The 14,279-nt window shown below is 53.5% G+C and overlaps 1 protein-coding gene across 1 annotated transcript; it reads right to left on the reverse strand.

The window, feature by feature from the left end:
- Positions 1–598: 598 nt before the first annotated feature.
- On the reverse strand, positions 599–13,751 carry Meis3 (Meis homeobox 3). Its single transcript, XM_075991119.1, is given in 14 exon segments — positions 599–1,040; positions 1,899–1,968; positions 2,553–2,636; positions 3,186–3,244; positions 3,409–3,485; positions 4,821–4,969; positions 5,140–5,251; positions 9,606–9,878; positions 9,880–9,960; positions 10,723–10,773; positions 10,871–11,030; positions 11,165–11,340; positions 13,238–13,410; positions 13,619–13,751. Coding segments are annotated over 12 exon segments (1,284 nt in total). The 5' UTR covers positions 13,250–13,410; positions 13,619–13,751; the 3' UTR covers positions 599–1,040; positions 1,899–1,918.
- Between the last annotated feature and the right edge of the window lie 528 nt (positions 13,752–14,279).

Below are 14,279 nucleotides of genomic sequence, written 5' to 3' on the forward strand. Positions count from 1 at the left end.
AGAGCTCCCACTGGTGTCATGGCAAGCATGTAGAAGTTAGGGGCTGCTTTCAAGAGCTGATTCTCTCCCTCCACTGTGTGGAGCTTGTGTATTGAAGCTGTTGTGTCTTCAGACTTGGTGGTCAGGTGATGGGACTTCTCAGCAGTTCTGGGCTTTATGCTCCTCTCTACAGGAAGCCGTGTGTGTGTGTGTGTGTGTGTGTGTGTGTGTGTGTGTGTGTGTGTGTGTTAGGGAGTAACTGGGAAGAGTATGTTCTTTCCTCCCACCATGTGGGTCCTGGGCTCACACTCAAGTCACCAGGCTTGACTACGAGCACCTTTACCCAATGATCTATTTTGCTGACCCCTGTGACCACTTTTAAAGTCTAGCTGTGCCTTGTATAAGAGGGCACACAGAAGCATGATGACCCCAACAAGAGTAAATACTTTGAGCCACAGAATTTGGGGGCAGTTTGTTACACAGCAGCATCTAACTGATGCGTGTGGTATTTCAGAGCAGGGATCGGGAGAAAGACCCAGTGACTGTTAGTGTTTGTGATTCTTCAGTTTCAAATTACCAAGGACTTGAAATCTTAGAGGACAAATGAGAATTTTGATTTAGATTTTTAAGACTTTATCATTAAAAAAGGAAAAGTAGAAGAATGTCAGAGAAGGAAGGTGGGGAGGCAGAGGGCAGGAGGATGGAGGAAACTCTCCTAAACTTTGGATGCAGGTGACCCTCTTTCCGTGACCACCCTTGCCAAACCCCAAACCCTTCTCTGTCCTAGATTGGGGCCCCAGCCACCATCTTCTGCAGACCCTGGCCCAGTTCTCAGCTCAGGTCCTGGGCAAAGAGAAGGACAGAAGGGTGCAGGACCTGGAGGTTCTGTCTTTGCCCTTGAGAGGCCCTCAAGTGGGCTCTTGGGTCCCCAAGCCTCTGGGGGCCCCAGGGAGGTAGGCGTTGAATGGGAGAGGGAGCTTTGGAGGCAAAGTCCTGAAGCCCAAGGACCAGCAGGAACCATTTAAGTACAAGGCTGGTGGTCACAGTCCAGAGGCTGAGGCCTGTGGGAGGGAAGATAGGCCAAGTCAGGAGGTCCTGCATCAGTCCTTATGCTAGGTGAATGAGTAGATGGGTAGATGGATCCTGGATGAGTGGATGGATGGATGGATGGGTGGATGGACGGGCAGACAGGTGATGAATGGGTAGATGGTGAGATGGATGGATGGGTGGATGGATGGGCAGACAGGTGATGAATGGGTAGATGGTGAGATAAATGGATGGGTGGATGGATGGATGGGCAGACAGGTGATGAATGGGTAGATGGTGAGATAAATGGATGGGTGGATGGATGGATGGGCAGACAGGTGACGAATGGGTAGATGGTGAGATAAATGGATGGGTGGATGGATGGATGGGCAGACAGGTGATGAATGGGTAGATAGTGAGATGGATGGATGGGTGGATGGATGGATGGGCAGACAGGTGATGAATGGGTAGATGGTGAGATGGATGGATGGGTGGATGGATGGACGGGCAGACAGGTGACGAATGGGTAGATGGTGAGATGGATGGATGGGTGGATGGATGGATGGGCAGACAGGTGATGAATGGGTAGATGGTGAGATGGATGGATGGATGGATGGATGGATGGGTGGATGGATGGATGGATGGATGGATGGGCAGACAGGTGATAAATGGGTAGATGGTGAGATGGATGGATGGGTGGATGGATGGATGGATGGATGGGCAGACAGGTGATGAATGGGTAGATGGTGAGATGGATGGAGCATCTTCCCACCAAGCTTGGAAAATTCTCATTTCAGGGACCCAGACTGGGACTGCTCTAGTTGGGACCACTTCTGGAGTTTAACAAAGTTTGTTAAAGTTTGACTGCCAATCTCTAGACTTCAGACACTCACCCTCCTTTTGACCCCAACCTCTATAGGTAATGCCACTCTCCTTCTAAGTTCAGGTTCATCCCCATTGATCCTGAAAAGCAAAGAGAGGGTCAGTGAGCCTTTCTGCCCACAGATGCCCTAAGACCTCCTCTCCCCTTCTGTTACCTAGGGTCTGTCACCAGGATCAGATGAGTCAAGTGTTTAAGAAGGTTCTGAGTCAGGCGGTAGGGGCACATGGCTTTAATCCCAGCACTCAGGAGGCAGAGGCAGGCTCTCTGTGAGTTTGAGCCCACCCTGGTCTATAGAGCGAGTTCTAGGACAGCCAGTGCTACACAGAGAAACCCTGTCTCGAAAAACCAGAGAAGGAGAAGGAAGAGGAAGTAGAGTAGGAAGAAAGGAAGTGGGAGAGGAAGAGAGGTGGAGGAGGAAAAAGGGGAGGTGGAGAGGAATAAGGAAGAGGAGGAGAGGAAGAGGAGGTGATGATAGTTCTGGTCTTTTAAGATAAACTAGTCTCGGATTCAGTTGAGCTGGAGGAACTGGAGCAGGCCTGTGGTGTTATCTTCTGCGCCCTGTGTACGGGTGAGTCATGACTTATTCATGAGCTGGGTCTAGCAGCTGTGTTGTGAGAGGTTGAGCCTGGTACAGAGAGTGGTTTAGCATAGATAGGGAACTTACCTGGTGTCCTAACTGTCACTTGTGGCTGGGTCTCTGTGTAGCCTGTCATGGGCTGGCCCTCAGGGTTGAAAGATGCACCCTGCCCTAGGAAAGGGGATGGGGTATATGGTGAACCCCAGGAGGTCTACAAAAGTGTTGGCATGAAGACAAAGTTTCAGAAGGAGCTGAGGCTGAGGCCCGGAAGCTCCTCAGAGTGGGCTGGGGTACAGGCAGAGGCCCAGGGGCCCTTCGGAGAGAGTTTCAGTGAGATAGACCCCCCGGAAGTCACAAGAATAGGGTTGGAGCTGGATGGGGAGATAAATGCCTTTAACCACAGCATTTGAGAGGCAGAGGCAGGCAGATCTTTGTGCATTCAAGGCTGGCCTGGTCTAAGAGTGAGTTCCAGGCCAGCTAGAGTTCCACAGTGAGACCCAGTCTCAGAAATAAAATAAAAAGTTGCCAATACTTATAGAAAAGAGCCCCAGGAGTCTAGAGAACGGAGTTGGGGCACAGGTGGAATTACAGAAGCACCAAGAGGGGACCAAGGGTACAAGATGCGTTTCAGGAAGCCTTCAAAGATGTTAGAGCACAGACTGAGGCACAATAGGTCTGGTCCCACCTGGGATTGGAGGAACTTCCTGCCCTTTGGTGTACCTGTGCGGTTGGACTGGTCAATCATGGGTTGCACGATCCGTCTCCGGGCATTAATAAACCTGGGAAGTTTCAGGGGCAAGAAAAAAGTGCGAGTAAGTATCCGTGGGGTCAGATAGTCACCAGAAGAAGGGACAGCAGAGGCAATCCGCATCTGGGCTGTGGAGCTCAAGGCACGGGAAATGGAGTTTCAGGACCACGGACAGCTCCCCGCCCAGCCACTCACCAGTTGTTCACCTGCAGGATGGTGAGCCCCGTGTCCTGGGCCAGCTGTTTCTTTTGCTCTTCTGAGGGGTACGGGTGCTGCAGCCACCAACAAGAGTCATTCTGCCTGCCCCACTGCTGTCGGCTCCCTAAGGTCTAGCTTTGGTGCATCTGGTCCCCAAGGCAGGAGGAGGGTAGAAGAGCCACTCTCCCTCCCTGGTCAAGGAGGCCAAGCCCCAACCAAGTCTTGGCGATTTATTCCCATCCCCACCTTTCACAGCAATGAGAGGCAATTTGGCGGGAGGGGACTCACAGGCAGAGGTGGCAAACAGTCCCACCCACCCAGTCCTGCTCAAGGCGTCCCACGGAGTCCCTCCTCGCCTTCTCCCCCTTCCACTATATAGTCTCAGCTGTACCTTCCACCCTCAGGTGTTTTTATTTTTCTTTTTTTTTTCTTTTTCTTCTTTCTTTTTTGGTTTTTCGAGACAGGGTTTCTCTGTGGCTTTGGAGCCTGTCCTGGAACTAGCTCTGTAGACCAGGCTGGTCTCGAACTCACAGAGATCCACCTGCCTCTGCCTCCCGAGTGCTGGGATTAAAGACTTGCCCCACTGTCGCCAGGCTAAAACTCACCTTATCGCTGTAACCCCAAGTGCTGGGGTTACAGGTGTGGCTCACCACATCCTGTTTATGCAGCACCGGGTGGAATCCAAGACTTTCTCATTCTAGGCCAGCAACCCACCCAGTTTAACTACAGCTCAACACCCCCCTTTAAAATTGCAATTATATTTTCATTCTGTGTGTGTGTGCATGCATGTGGGGATCAGAGGACAACTGTGGGAGCCGGTCCTCTCCTTTCACCAAATGCGTTTTAGGGACCAAACTTAGGCTCTACAGTCCACTGAACTACCTCACCAGACGAACTCTTGTGTGGTTTGAACAGGGAGTAATCCTACCTAGCCCAGGTGGTCTTCAAACTCAGAATCCTCCTGCCTCGGCCTCCTGAGGCTGGGATTGCAGGCTGATCTGCCATTTCCCATTCTAAGTTCCCATTTTTCTGTGTCCCTCTTCTTCCGTCCTCAGACCATCCATTCCATCACTACCTTCCTCCCACCAGGCCCTACCCATGTCTGTTTTTAGCCTCTCCCTGTCTGCTTATTGGTCTCCATCCACAAGGCAGTATGGTGGATGGAGTTAAGGCTAGACTGCTTGCACTTGAACCTGTGTCTGGCTGAGTGACCTCAGCAACAGGACATCCTCATGGAGTATCCTGCGGTGGGTGGTGGGTAGATGATTGATGGGTAGTTGCGTAGATGGGTGGCGAGGAGGGACTGCTGGGAAGGTTCACCTCTGGGTGGCTCTTGGTTGGGGCTTAGCTTCTGGGATAGTGACTTCCCTCTCTCCATGCCTGCTTCCACCCAGTCTGAAGGCTCTCACCGAGAGATGCTGGAACAACCAGGCCCTCATGATGTTGGTGGCCACTTTGGGGAAGATTCCCCTCTTCTTATTCCGTCGACGTTCCAGGTCCAGCTCCTCATCCTCGCCTGCAGAACTCGGAGAGGCCACGCTGGTGTCCAGCCCATCTCCTGGGGAGGGGGTTATGCCCAGTGGATGGTGGGAAGCAACAGTGGACTGCGGTACCCTCACCCAAGACACCAGGCTGCAGCCGTTTCCCTGGAAGTCCTATAGGAAGTCTAACCTTAATCCTCAGAGGCACTCCCAAACTTCCTCTGTCTTAGACTCCTAAGTTCCTCACCTTGGTCACTTGAGTTGTCCCCACTCTGGGAGGCCAGGCCTCCACTGGATGGACCTGGGGTCCCCAAATGTACAGACCCACTGTCCTCATGGTCTCTGATCCATGTATTGTTCTGGGAAACAAGAACAGGATGTCAGTGAGAAAGCCCAGGGAGGCCAGTCCCTATAGGTCACACCTGTCCCTTCCTGACTGTGATCTAAGGTGAATCACTTTGCCTTTCTGTGCCATTTTCAGCTGGGAGATGGAAGACAATAGCAGCCCTGTCATTGGTGCAAGAAGTGTGTGATGAGCTCACTTGTGTGAAGGTGTACCGTGACTGTCAGGTGAGCTCACTTGTGTGAAGGTGTACCGTGACTGTCAGGTGAGCTCACTTGTGTGAAGGTGTACCGTGACTGTCAGGTGAGCTCACTTGTGTGAAGGTGTACCGTGACTGTCAGGTGAGCTCACTTGTGTGAAGGTGTACCGTGACTGTCAGGTGAGCTCACTTGTGTGAAGGTGTACCGTGACTGTCAGGTGAGCTCACTTGTGTGAAGGTGTACCGTGACTGTCAGGTGAGCTCACTTGTGTGAAGGTGTACCGTGACTGTCAGACAGGCTAGCACAATCTACAGCACACCCATGTCTGATACCCTCAAGATGTCAGACCTCACACTGAAAGCCAGGCATGGTGATGCCCATTAGACCCAGTGTTCAGCGGGCTGAGGTAGGATTGTCATGAATCCCAAGGCAGCCTAGCTTACAGGGTCGGACCCTGCCTCGAAAGATCAATAAATGAAGTGAACAAAACAAACAAGCTTTCTCATTCTGAGCCAGAATACTGGGGGAGTGGGTTTCCTATTTACCCCCAGCAGGAGCAGGGTTCTGCCTTAGCACCAACCCCATTAACATGCCCGGCAAATCACATGAATATTAACTAAGTGGAAAAATACAGGCTATAAATAGCCGCTCATTAGTTCAGGTTGGATTTTTTTTTTTTTTTGGCAAGGAATTTACACTAAACTTGTGAAGAAAAATTCTTGTTTCCAAATGTATTGTGTTTTGCTCAGTGCTGGGAACAGATCACGAAGTATCCTGCATCTTAGGCAGGGGCTCTACCACTGATCCCCACACCAGCCCCTCACTGGGGGATTCTAGGCAGGGGCTCTACCACTGAGCCACACCCCAACCCCTCATTGGGGGATTCTAGGCAGGGGCTCTATTTCTGAACCATGCCCCCAGTTTGCTTTCAGAACTTTATATAAGGGGGTGCAGGTACTATTTTTGTGGGCCTATTTTTTCTTTGAGATGGTGTCTGTCTGTAGATCAATCTGGCCTGAAAACTCACTGTGTAGTTCAAGATGGCCTCAAGCTCACAGTGCTAGTCCTGCCCCAGCCTCAGTTTTCCGGACTCACAGGCCTATGCCACCATGCCATGCTTTGTCCTGAGACTTTCGTTTATGATATAACGGAACATAATCTCTCTGAGTGTGAGTGCTGTTCCTCCAGACTTCCCAGGTGGCAGCACTGCCAACAGACAGGGTATCACTGTGTGTGGCTGTCCTGGGGTACTGTAGGGGTGACTGTGGTGGCCAGTATCAGGCTCATATGGCCAAAACTGATTGTGGTGATTACAGCCATTTTTCCCTCTAGTTTGTGACACAATTCGAGAGTTGTGTTGTCTGTTTTTAAAAATACTTTCATCTATGTATTTAGTGTGTATGGGCATGAGTGTGCCGTAGCATGTGTGTGGAGGTCAGAGGGCAACTAGAAGGGGTTCGTTCTTTCCCTCCATCATATGGGTCAGGGGGCTCAAACCCAGGTTGTCAGGCTTAGCATCAAGAGGCATTGCTCACTGAGCCTTCTCACCGGTCAATAGATTGCCTTCCAGGCTGTGGGTGTGGCTAGTGTGGATATGTGCGTGTGTGTGTGTGTGACTCTGTGGGGACATCTGTGTGTGTGTGTGTGACTCTGTGGGGACATCTGTGTGTGTGTGTGTGACTCTGTGGGGACATCTGTGTGTGTGTGTGTGACTCTGTGGGACATCTGTGTGTGTGTGTGTATGCGTATGTGTGTGTGTGACTCTGTGGGGACATCTGTGTGTGTGACTCTGTGGGGACATCTGTGTGTGTGTGTGTGACTCTGTGGGGACATCTGTGTGTGTGTGTGTGACTCTGTGGGACATCTGTGTGTGTGTGTGTGTGACTCTGTGGGGACATCTGTGTGTGTGTGTGTGACTCTGTGGGGACATCTGTGTGTGTGTGTGTGACTCTGTGGGACATCTGTGTGTGTGTGTGTGTGACTCTGTGGGGACATCTGTGTGTGTGTGTGTGTGTGTGTGTGTGTGACTCTGTGGGGACATCTGTGTGTGTGTGTGTGTGTGACTCTGTGGGGACATCTGTGTGTGTGTGTGTGACTCTGTGGGGACATCTGTGTGTGTGTGTGTGTGTGTGACTCTGTGGGGACATCTGTGTGTGTGTGTGACTCTGTGGGGACATCTGTGTGTGTGTGTGTGTGTGTGTGTGTGTGACTCTGTGGGGACATCTGTGTGTGTGTGTGACTCTGTGGGGACATCTGTGTGTGTGTGTGTGACTCTGTGGGGACATCTGTGTGTGTGTGTGACTCTGTGGGGACATCTGTGTGTGTGTGTGTGTGTGTGACTCTGTGGGGACATCTGTGTGTGTGTGTGTGTGTGTGTGTGTGTGACTCTGTGGGGACATCTGTGTGTGTGTGTGTGTGTGTGACTCTGTGGGGACATCTGTGTGTGTGTGTGTGTGTGTGTGTGTGTGACTCTGTGGGGACATCTGTGTGTGTGTGTGTGTGTGTGTGTGTGTGACTCTGTGGGGACATCTGTGTGTGTGACTCTGTGGGGACATCTGTGTGTGTGTGTGTGACTCTGTGGGACATCTGTGTGTGTGTGTGTGTGACTCTGTGGGGACATCTGTGTGTGTGTGTGTGACTCTGTGGGGACATCTGTGTGTGTGTGTGTGTGTGTGTGTGTGTGACTCTGTGGGGACATCTGTGTGTGTGTGTGTGTGTGTGTGTGTGTGACTCTGTGGGGACATCTGTGTGTGTGACTCTGTGGGGACATCTGTGTGTGTGTGTGTGACTCTGTGGGACATCTGTGTGTGTGTGTGTGTGACTCTGTGGGGACATCTGTGTGTGTGTGTGTGACTCTGTGGGGACATCTGTGTGTGTGTGTGTGACTCTGTGGGGACATCTGTGTGTGTGTGTGTATGCGTATGTGTGTGTGTGACTCTGTGGGGACATCTGTGTGTGTGACTCTGTGGGGACATCTGTGTGTGTGTGTGTGACTCTGTGGGGACATCTGTGTGTGTGTGTGTATGCGTATGTGTGTGTGTGACTCTGTGGGGACATCTGTGTGTGTGACTCTGTGGGGACATCTGTGTGTGTGTGTGTGTGTGTGTGTGTGTGTGTGTGTGTGATCTGTCCTTCGAGCATACGGAGACGTGTAAAAGTCTGAGCAGGGACCTCCCTGGGAGGGATACCCAGTCCTCTCATGCAAGTTTCCCTGAGCACACTCATGTGGCAAGTCTGGGGTCAAAGAGGCTGTATGTGTGTGAATGTGTGAACTTGTATATGTATCTGCATGTGTGCACATGTGTGTTGAAGGTCTGGAGTCTTGCTTAAATTCTCTCTACCTTACGTACTAAGACAGGGTCTCTTGATAAACCCAGTGCTCACCCATCCAGCTGCCTTCCAAGTGCTGGGATTGTGAGTCAGGCTATCAGTCTCACCCAGCATCCTCGTGGGTGCTCTGGATCCAGACCCAAGTCCCTAGGCTTGCACTATGAGCACTTTACTTATTGAATTGAGGGTTCATGAGACTCTCCTGTGTGGTAGTGTGTGGGTGTACCCCAGGCTCTGGAGTTGTGCAGTGTGCCTGTCTCTGGGTTGTGCCATTGCTGGATGTGTTGAGAGCATGTGGGTGTGGCCGTCGCATGATTTTTCCAGTTGAGGTGACTTGGGATCCACACAGCTACTACATATGTAACTGTTGTCTGGTGTTCTGAGCCAATGGCTCTTTATTTACCTATATTTTTAAGTCTACACAGACGAATATGAGGCCATGGGGTTGGCTCCTGGGCAACATGGCATGTGTGCACATGCCTGCAGCCCCGATCGTTAAGTGTGATCAGTCTGTGTCCAAGTGTGACCAGATCTGAGTTTGTCCAGCAGTGCCTAGAGCTGTTTGGTTGGCTCCATCGGAATTAGCCGTGTGGCGGTGTGTGAATGACTGTCGGGTCTGTGCTACTGTCTCGTGGTTGGGGCTTGTTTCAGGAGGCTGAGTAGGACTGTCTGTGCTGTGATCCAGCTGCATCTGTGTGTTGTTGTGACATGGGAGTGTGAGTGCGATGCACACTCCACGGCAGACACTACCGAGGTGTTCTGGTATGAAGCGTGCCTTCCTGCTGTGTCCATGCCCACCTGTGGTTGCCAGGAAGTGCCTGGTGGCCTGCTGATGCCCACCTGGTCTGGGAGACTGGGGCAGGAGGGCGCATAGTCCTCAAGGTCCTCCCTGCAGCCACCATCCCGATCCTCGATCACCAGGTCTATGGGCATCTTCCCCTTGAGGCAGGTGATGTAGCGATGACAGAAGTTGTCGCACAGGTCGTGGACCTGGGAGGGCAGCGGGGTACTGGGGGGGCCACCCGGGGGAGCTAGGGCTGGGGTGAGCAGCGTGAGGGAGCATTCTGCTTCCACTCCAGTGGGGAGTAGGGGGAGGGGGTTAACAGGGAAAGGGGTAAGGCAGGTGCAAGTGAGACACCCTCACCTTCTCCAGCTCCAGCAGGTGGAACCGGAGTACCTGGATGGCCTGGACCATCTGCAAACAGAGGAGGAAGAAAGAAGAGCAGCTAGGTGTGGAGGCACACACATGGGATCCCGGCATCTGGAGGGGCTGAGGCAGGAGAATTGCCAACAAGGCACAAGGACAAGGCAAGTCCGAGCTACATAGTGGGTTCCTGATCAATAGGTGAGACACTGTCTCAAAAAAAAAAAAAAAGACAGAAATATCCTTGAGACAACAGCAAGAAAAGGATAGGGACAGAGGCGCAGAGAGCACCAACTGTGCCGAAGAAGACAAAGTCAGGTGTAGTGGCTCAACATTAGGAAGAGTTTGGCTGAGGCAGAAAGAGAAGCGACAGGGAGAGAGCCCATCACTACGGAGCTGACCAGCCCTCTGCTCTGTTCCCACCTCCACCTTGTGAGCTACACATCCTAGAGCCCTTTGCCCGAGGATGTACTGGGGTGCCGAGAAAGTATATTTCTCCCTAGCTCTCCTTCTCCCGTTTCTCCCCTGCACTTTATGGATAGAAGCGTCGGGACGTAGCACCACTTGCCCTGGCTCCCTGGTTCATGGATCTAGAGTTGCAGAGCCAGGATTCAAGCTCTAACCACCGGGAGTTCTCACACTGGGTAGCACTCCTGGGTTTGGGAACGTGGGTCAGTGGTTTCCTGTCCTCTCCCCTCAGTAAACCCCAGGAACACACAGGCGGGGAAGGAGAGGGATGGAGGACTGGCTACTGAGGGCACGCGAGGTGCGCGGGGTGCACGAGGTGGCAAGGGGGGAAGACCTGGGCCTCACCAGGTTGTCCAGCTCCGGGTTGGAAGAGAACAGCGGCCTCTCAGAGCGCATCTGGGAGGGAGAAGAGAGGCCAGGCAAGGCAGTCTGCCTCCCGCCCACCCTTCCCTTCCTACTGCCTCCCCTGGTGCCTCATTCTGGGGCTGCCCACCTGCTTAGCAAAGGCAGCAATGTCCTCATTGAAGGAATCAGAGGAGCAGACGTCGCCACCTGGGGATGAGCCCAGTCCAGCCGAGGCCCCATCGCGGGGCGAGCATGTGGCCAGCTCGCACTTCTCAAAGACCAGGGCCAAGAGAGGGAAGAGGGGGTGTCTGGGGGGGACAGAAAGGTGAGCATGCATGAGGGGAAGTATGGAGTGATCGGAGATAGACACCAAGAGAGAAACAGACCCCAAGAGACACAAAGGACACTGGGCAGCCCCTGCCCTGTCCCTAGACTCACTCACCCATAGATGTCATCCTTCTCTCTCTTCAAGCTGTCGCTGTCCAAGCCTGGGGCTTGGGGCTGGGGAGGTCGTTGTGGGCCATATGGCCCAGGGGCTCGGGGTACTGAAGGTGCTGCCTCTGAGAAGCTGGCCAGGGTGTGCTCTGAAATGCCGGGGTAGTGGCGCAGCTCATCATACTACGGGAGAAGGAACAAACTGGGGGGCCACATCCTCAGGGCTCAGCCTCCTTACCCCAGACCACACAAGGAGCACTCCGGTCTCCAAGGGTCCCAGCTGCTGTCCTCTCACAGAACTGTCCAAGTGGGTATGAGAATCCACTCAGGACCCAAAAGAAGGCACCCAGGTCAAGAGATGTCTAGGAAGGAACTGATGGCTGGTAACCCCGGGAGAGAAAAGGGCAAAGAGGTGTAGAGCCAGAGCTGTAGGGGGAGTCAACCAGGGAGGGAGAGCATGAGGGGAGGACAGGTCCTGACAGGAGGCATAACCCAGAAAATTCACAAAATTCACCTGCATATGTACAGTCTTTTCTGGTCATTTCACAAATGTGACAGTACACTTTCATTTATGGAGTACTGGGCTCCATTGCCTGCTGCATCCTAGGCAGGGGCTCTACCACTGAGCCCCTCACTGGGGGATTCTAGGCAGGGGCTCTACCACTGAGCCACACCTCAGCCCCTCACTGGGGGATTCTAGGCAGGGGCTCTACCACTGAGCCACACCCCAGCCCCTCACTGGGGGATTCTAGGCAGGGGCTCTATCACAGAGCCACGCCCCCAGCCCCTCACTGGGGGATTCTAGGCAGGGGCTCTACCACTGAGCTACACCCTCAGCCCCTCACTGGGGGATTCTAGGCAGGTGCTCTACCACAGAGCTACTCTCCCAGCCCCTCACTGAGGGATTCTAGGCAGGGGCTCTACCACTGAGCCACACCCCCAGCCCCTCACTGAGGGAGTCTAGGCCAGTGCTCTCCCAGGCTTGTTTGTTTTTGAGATAGTGTCTTACTTTGTAGCCCATGCTGGTCTGGAACTCAGAGGAATCCTCCTGCTTTAGCCTTTGGAGTGCTGAGATTACAGATGTGAGTCACCACACAGCTAACTACACACCTCAGAATGTCTTGACAACTTATCACAACCAACATGTAAATCTACCATACCAATATGCACACACAGTTGGTACACACTCATGAGACATACGTGCGCATATACACTATAGGGTATGTCCTCCACAGCATGCAGGCTTAGAGCACCACACCTCCAGTTGCCAGAAATAACCCTATACACACAGACAGACAGACAGACAGACACACCAAGGAAGAACTGAATGAATAGGAAATGGAAAGCAGTTGGCACAGTCTGACAACAGCCAATAAATACATTTGGGGGAAGGGCAACCCCATTCCACCATGCAAACAGTTCTAACCAGAAATAAGTAAGAGTATGGGGGCTAGAATTCTGGATTCTCTTGTCACAGAATCACCAGTGGGGCAGCAGGACCTTTGATCTCCAGGTCAAAGATTGTCCTAAGTCGTGGAGAGACCCGGGCTCCAAGAGGCGAAAGACTGGCTGGTATGAGGTCCTGTGTGCTCCAACCAACCTGGGTGCATGGGACCATCTGTGTGGCCCTCACTCCTCTTTTGCTTCCTGGTGAACTTCTCTAGCGCCCTGAAGTGAATTCACCTGCTCCCTGTTGCTCATCAAGAACCCAGAAGATGGGGTCCTCACCTCCTGCCAGGTCCATCTCCAACCCTCCCTTGCCCTCCGGGCTCCAGTCTCTCCCCTCTCTAGGACCAAAGGAGAGTCCCTTGTCTAGTAGCCCAGTAAGATGTCCCACCCCTAACCCTAGGGTGGGTCGGAGACAACGGAAGCCTTGGGGAAGGCAGAGGGAAAAGGATGGAGTGGAGGGAGTCGGGGTGGAGAAGACCCAAGAGACAGAGAGTCGGGGTGGGGGGCCAGTGACGGGGAGAGAGAGCAACAGAGAGGATTAGAAGGAGGGGCAGAAAGGACTCTGAGGGGGCAAAAAGGGACATTTAGGGGTAGAGAGGGGCTTGGGGGCAGGACGGGCGCGGCCACCTACCCTCCGGGCCATGGGCCGGCGCCGCCTGTTCTGGACTCGGGCGGTCACGGCCGGGGGTTCATCGCGGCCGGAGGTCCCCGAGGTCCCCACCGGGTACCGGGGTCTCCGAGCGGCCGAGACCCGCTGATCGCGGCCGAGGACGGCGGCGGCTCCTCCGCTCGCGCGGGCCGGGCCTGTGTCACATCCGGAAGTTCACGCGGAGACGCTTAACCCGCTGTCCGCCGGAGCTGGGCCTCCTCCCGAGCGTCCCCTCCCCTGTCTTGTCCCTCCCTTCTCCTTTGAGTTCCCTCCTACCTCTCCTCCCCTGCTCCCCCTTTTCTTCCCCTGTGCTGCTCCCTCTCTTCTCTCCCCCTTTTGGGTTCCAGGCCTCCCCCAACCCACCTTGGCCGTGGCCTTTGTATGTCAGATTCTCGGGGTCCTGCGTCTGGAGCTTCCCCGGGTCCCTACCCTCCCTTCCTCTTGGTCCTCTCTGCTCCTCCTTGCTCTCTCCCTGCCTGGCCGCCAGGGGTCTGCTGTAGCTTTCTGCCCCTCCTTCTCCCTTGTCATCCTCGGTCTGTCTCCCGTCTGTGAGACAGGATTCGAGCAAATGAGGTTCAGGGAAGAACTAAACTTAGATTTTAGTTTGTCTTTTTGCTCTGGTCCAGTCTCTTGCCTCCCCTGGGGCGACAAGGGTGCTGTCGGCCGAGGCACCAGTGTGTGTCTCTGTGCCCCGAAGTGGCAAAGAATTGGGTTGATGGAGCATCCCTCAGGGACAAGTGTTGCCGTCCTTCTGAACACTGCCCTCAGGAAGGTCCTTATCCTAAATGAAGCCCCCTCAGCTGCTACTCTCAGGGAATGGGTAGAACCTCCAAGCCTGTGTGTGTGTGTGTGTGTGGTGGGGTGTGAATCGTGGGTCTGGCCCCTAATGAGCTGCTATCCGAACTGCAAGACAAGCTTTGAGTGGGGTTCTGCTGACAAAAAGTAATCGTGCCAGGGCTGTGTGGCAGGAGGCTTACAGGCTGGATACAAGGCTGGCTGTGTAAGAAGATTCTTTCTCCAAAAC

The sequence above is a fragment of the Microtus pennsylvanicus genome, chromosome 1 (genome assembly GCF_037038515.1).
Source record: "Microtus pennsylvanicus isolate mMicPen1 chromosome 1, mMicPen1.hap1, whole genome shotgun sequence".
NCBI lineage: Eukaryota > Metazoa > Chordata > Mammalia > Rodentia > Cricetidae > Microtus > Microtus pennsylvanicus.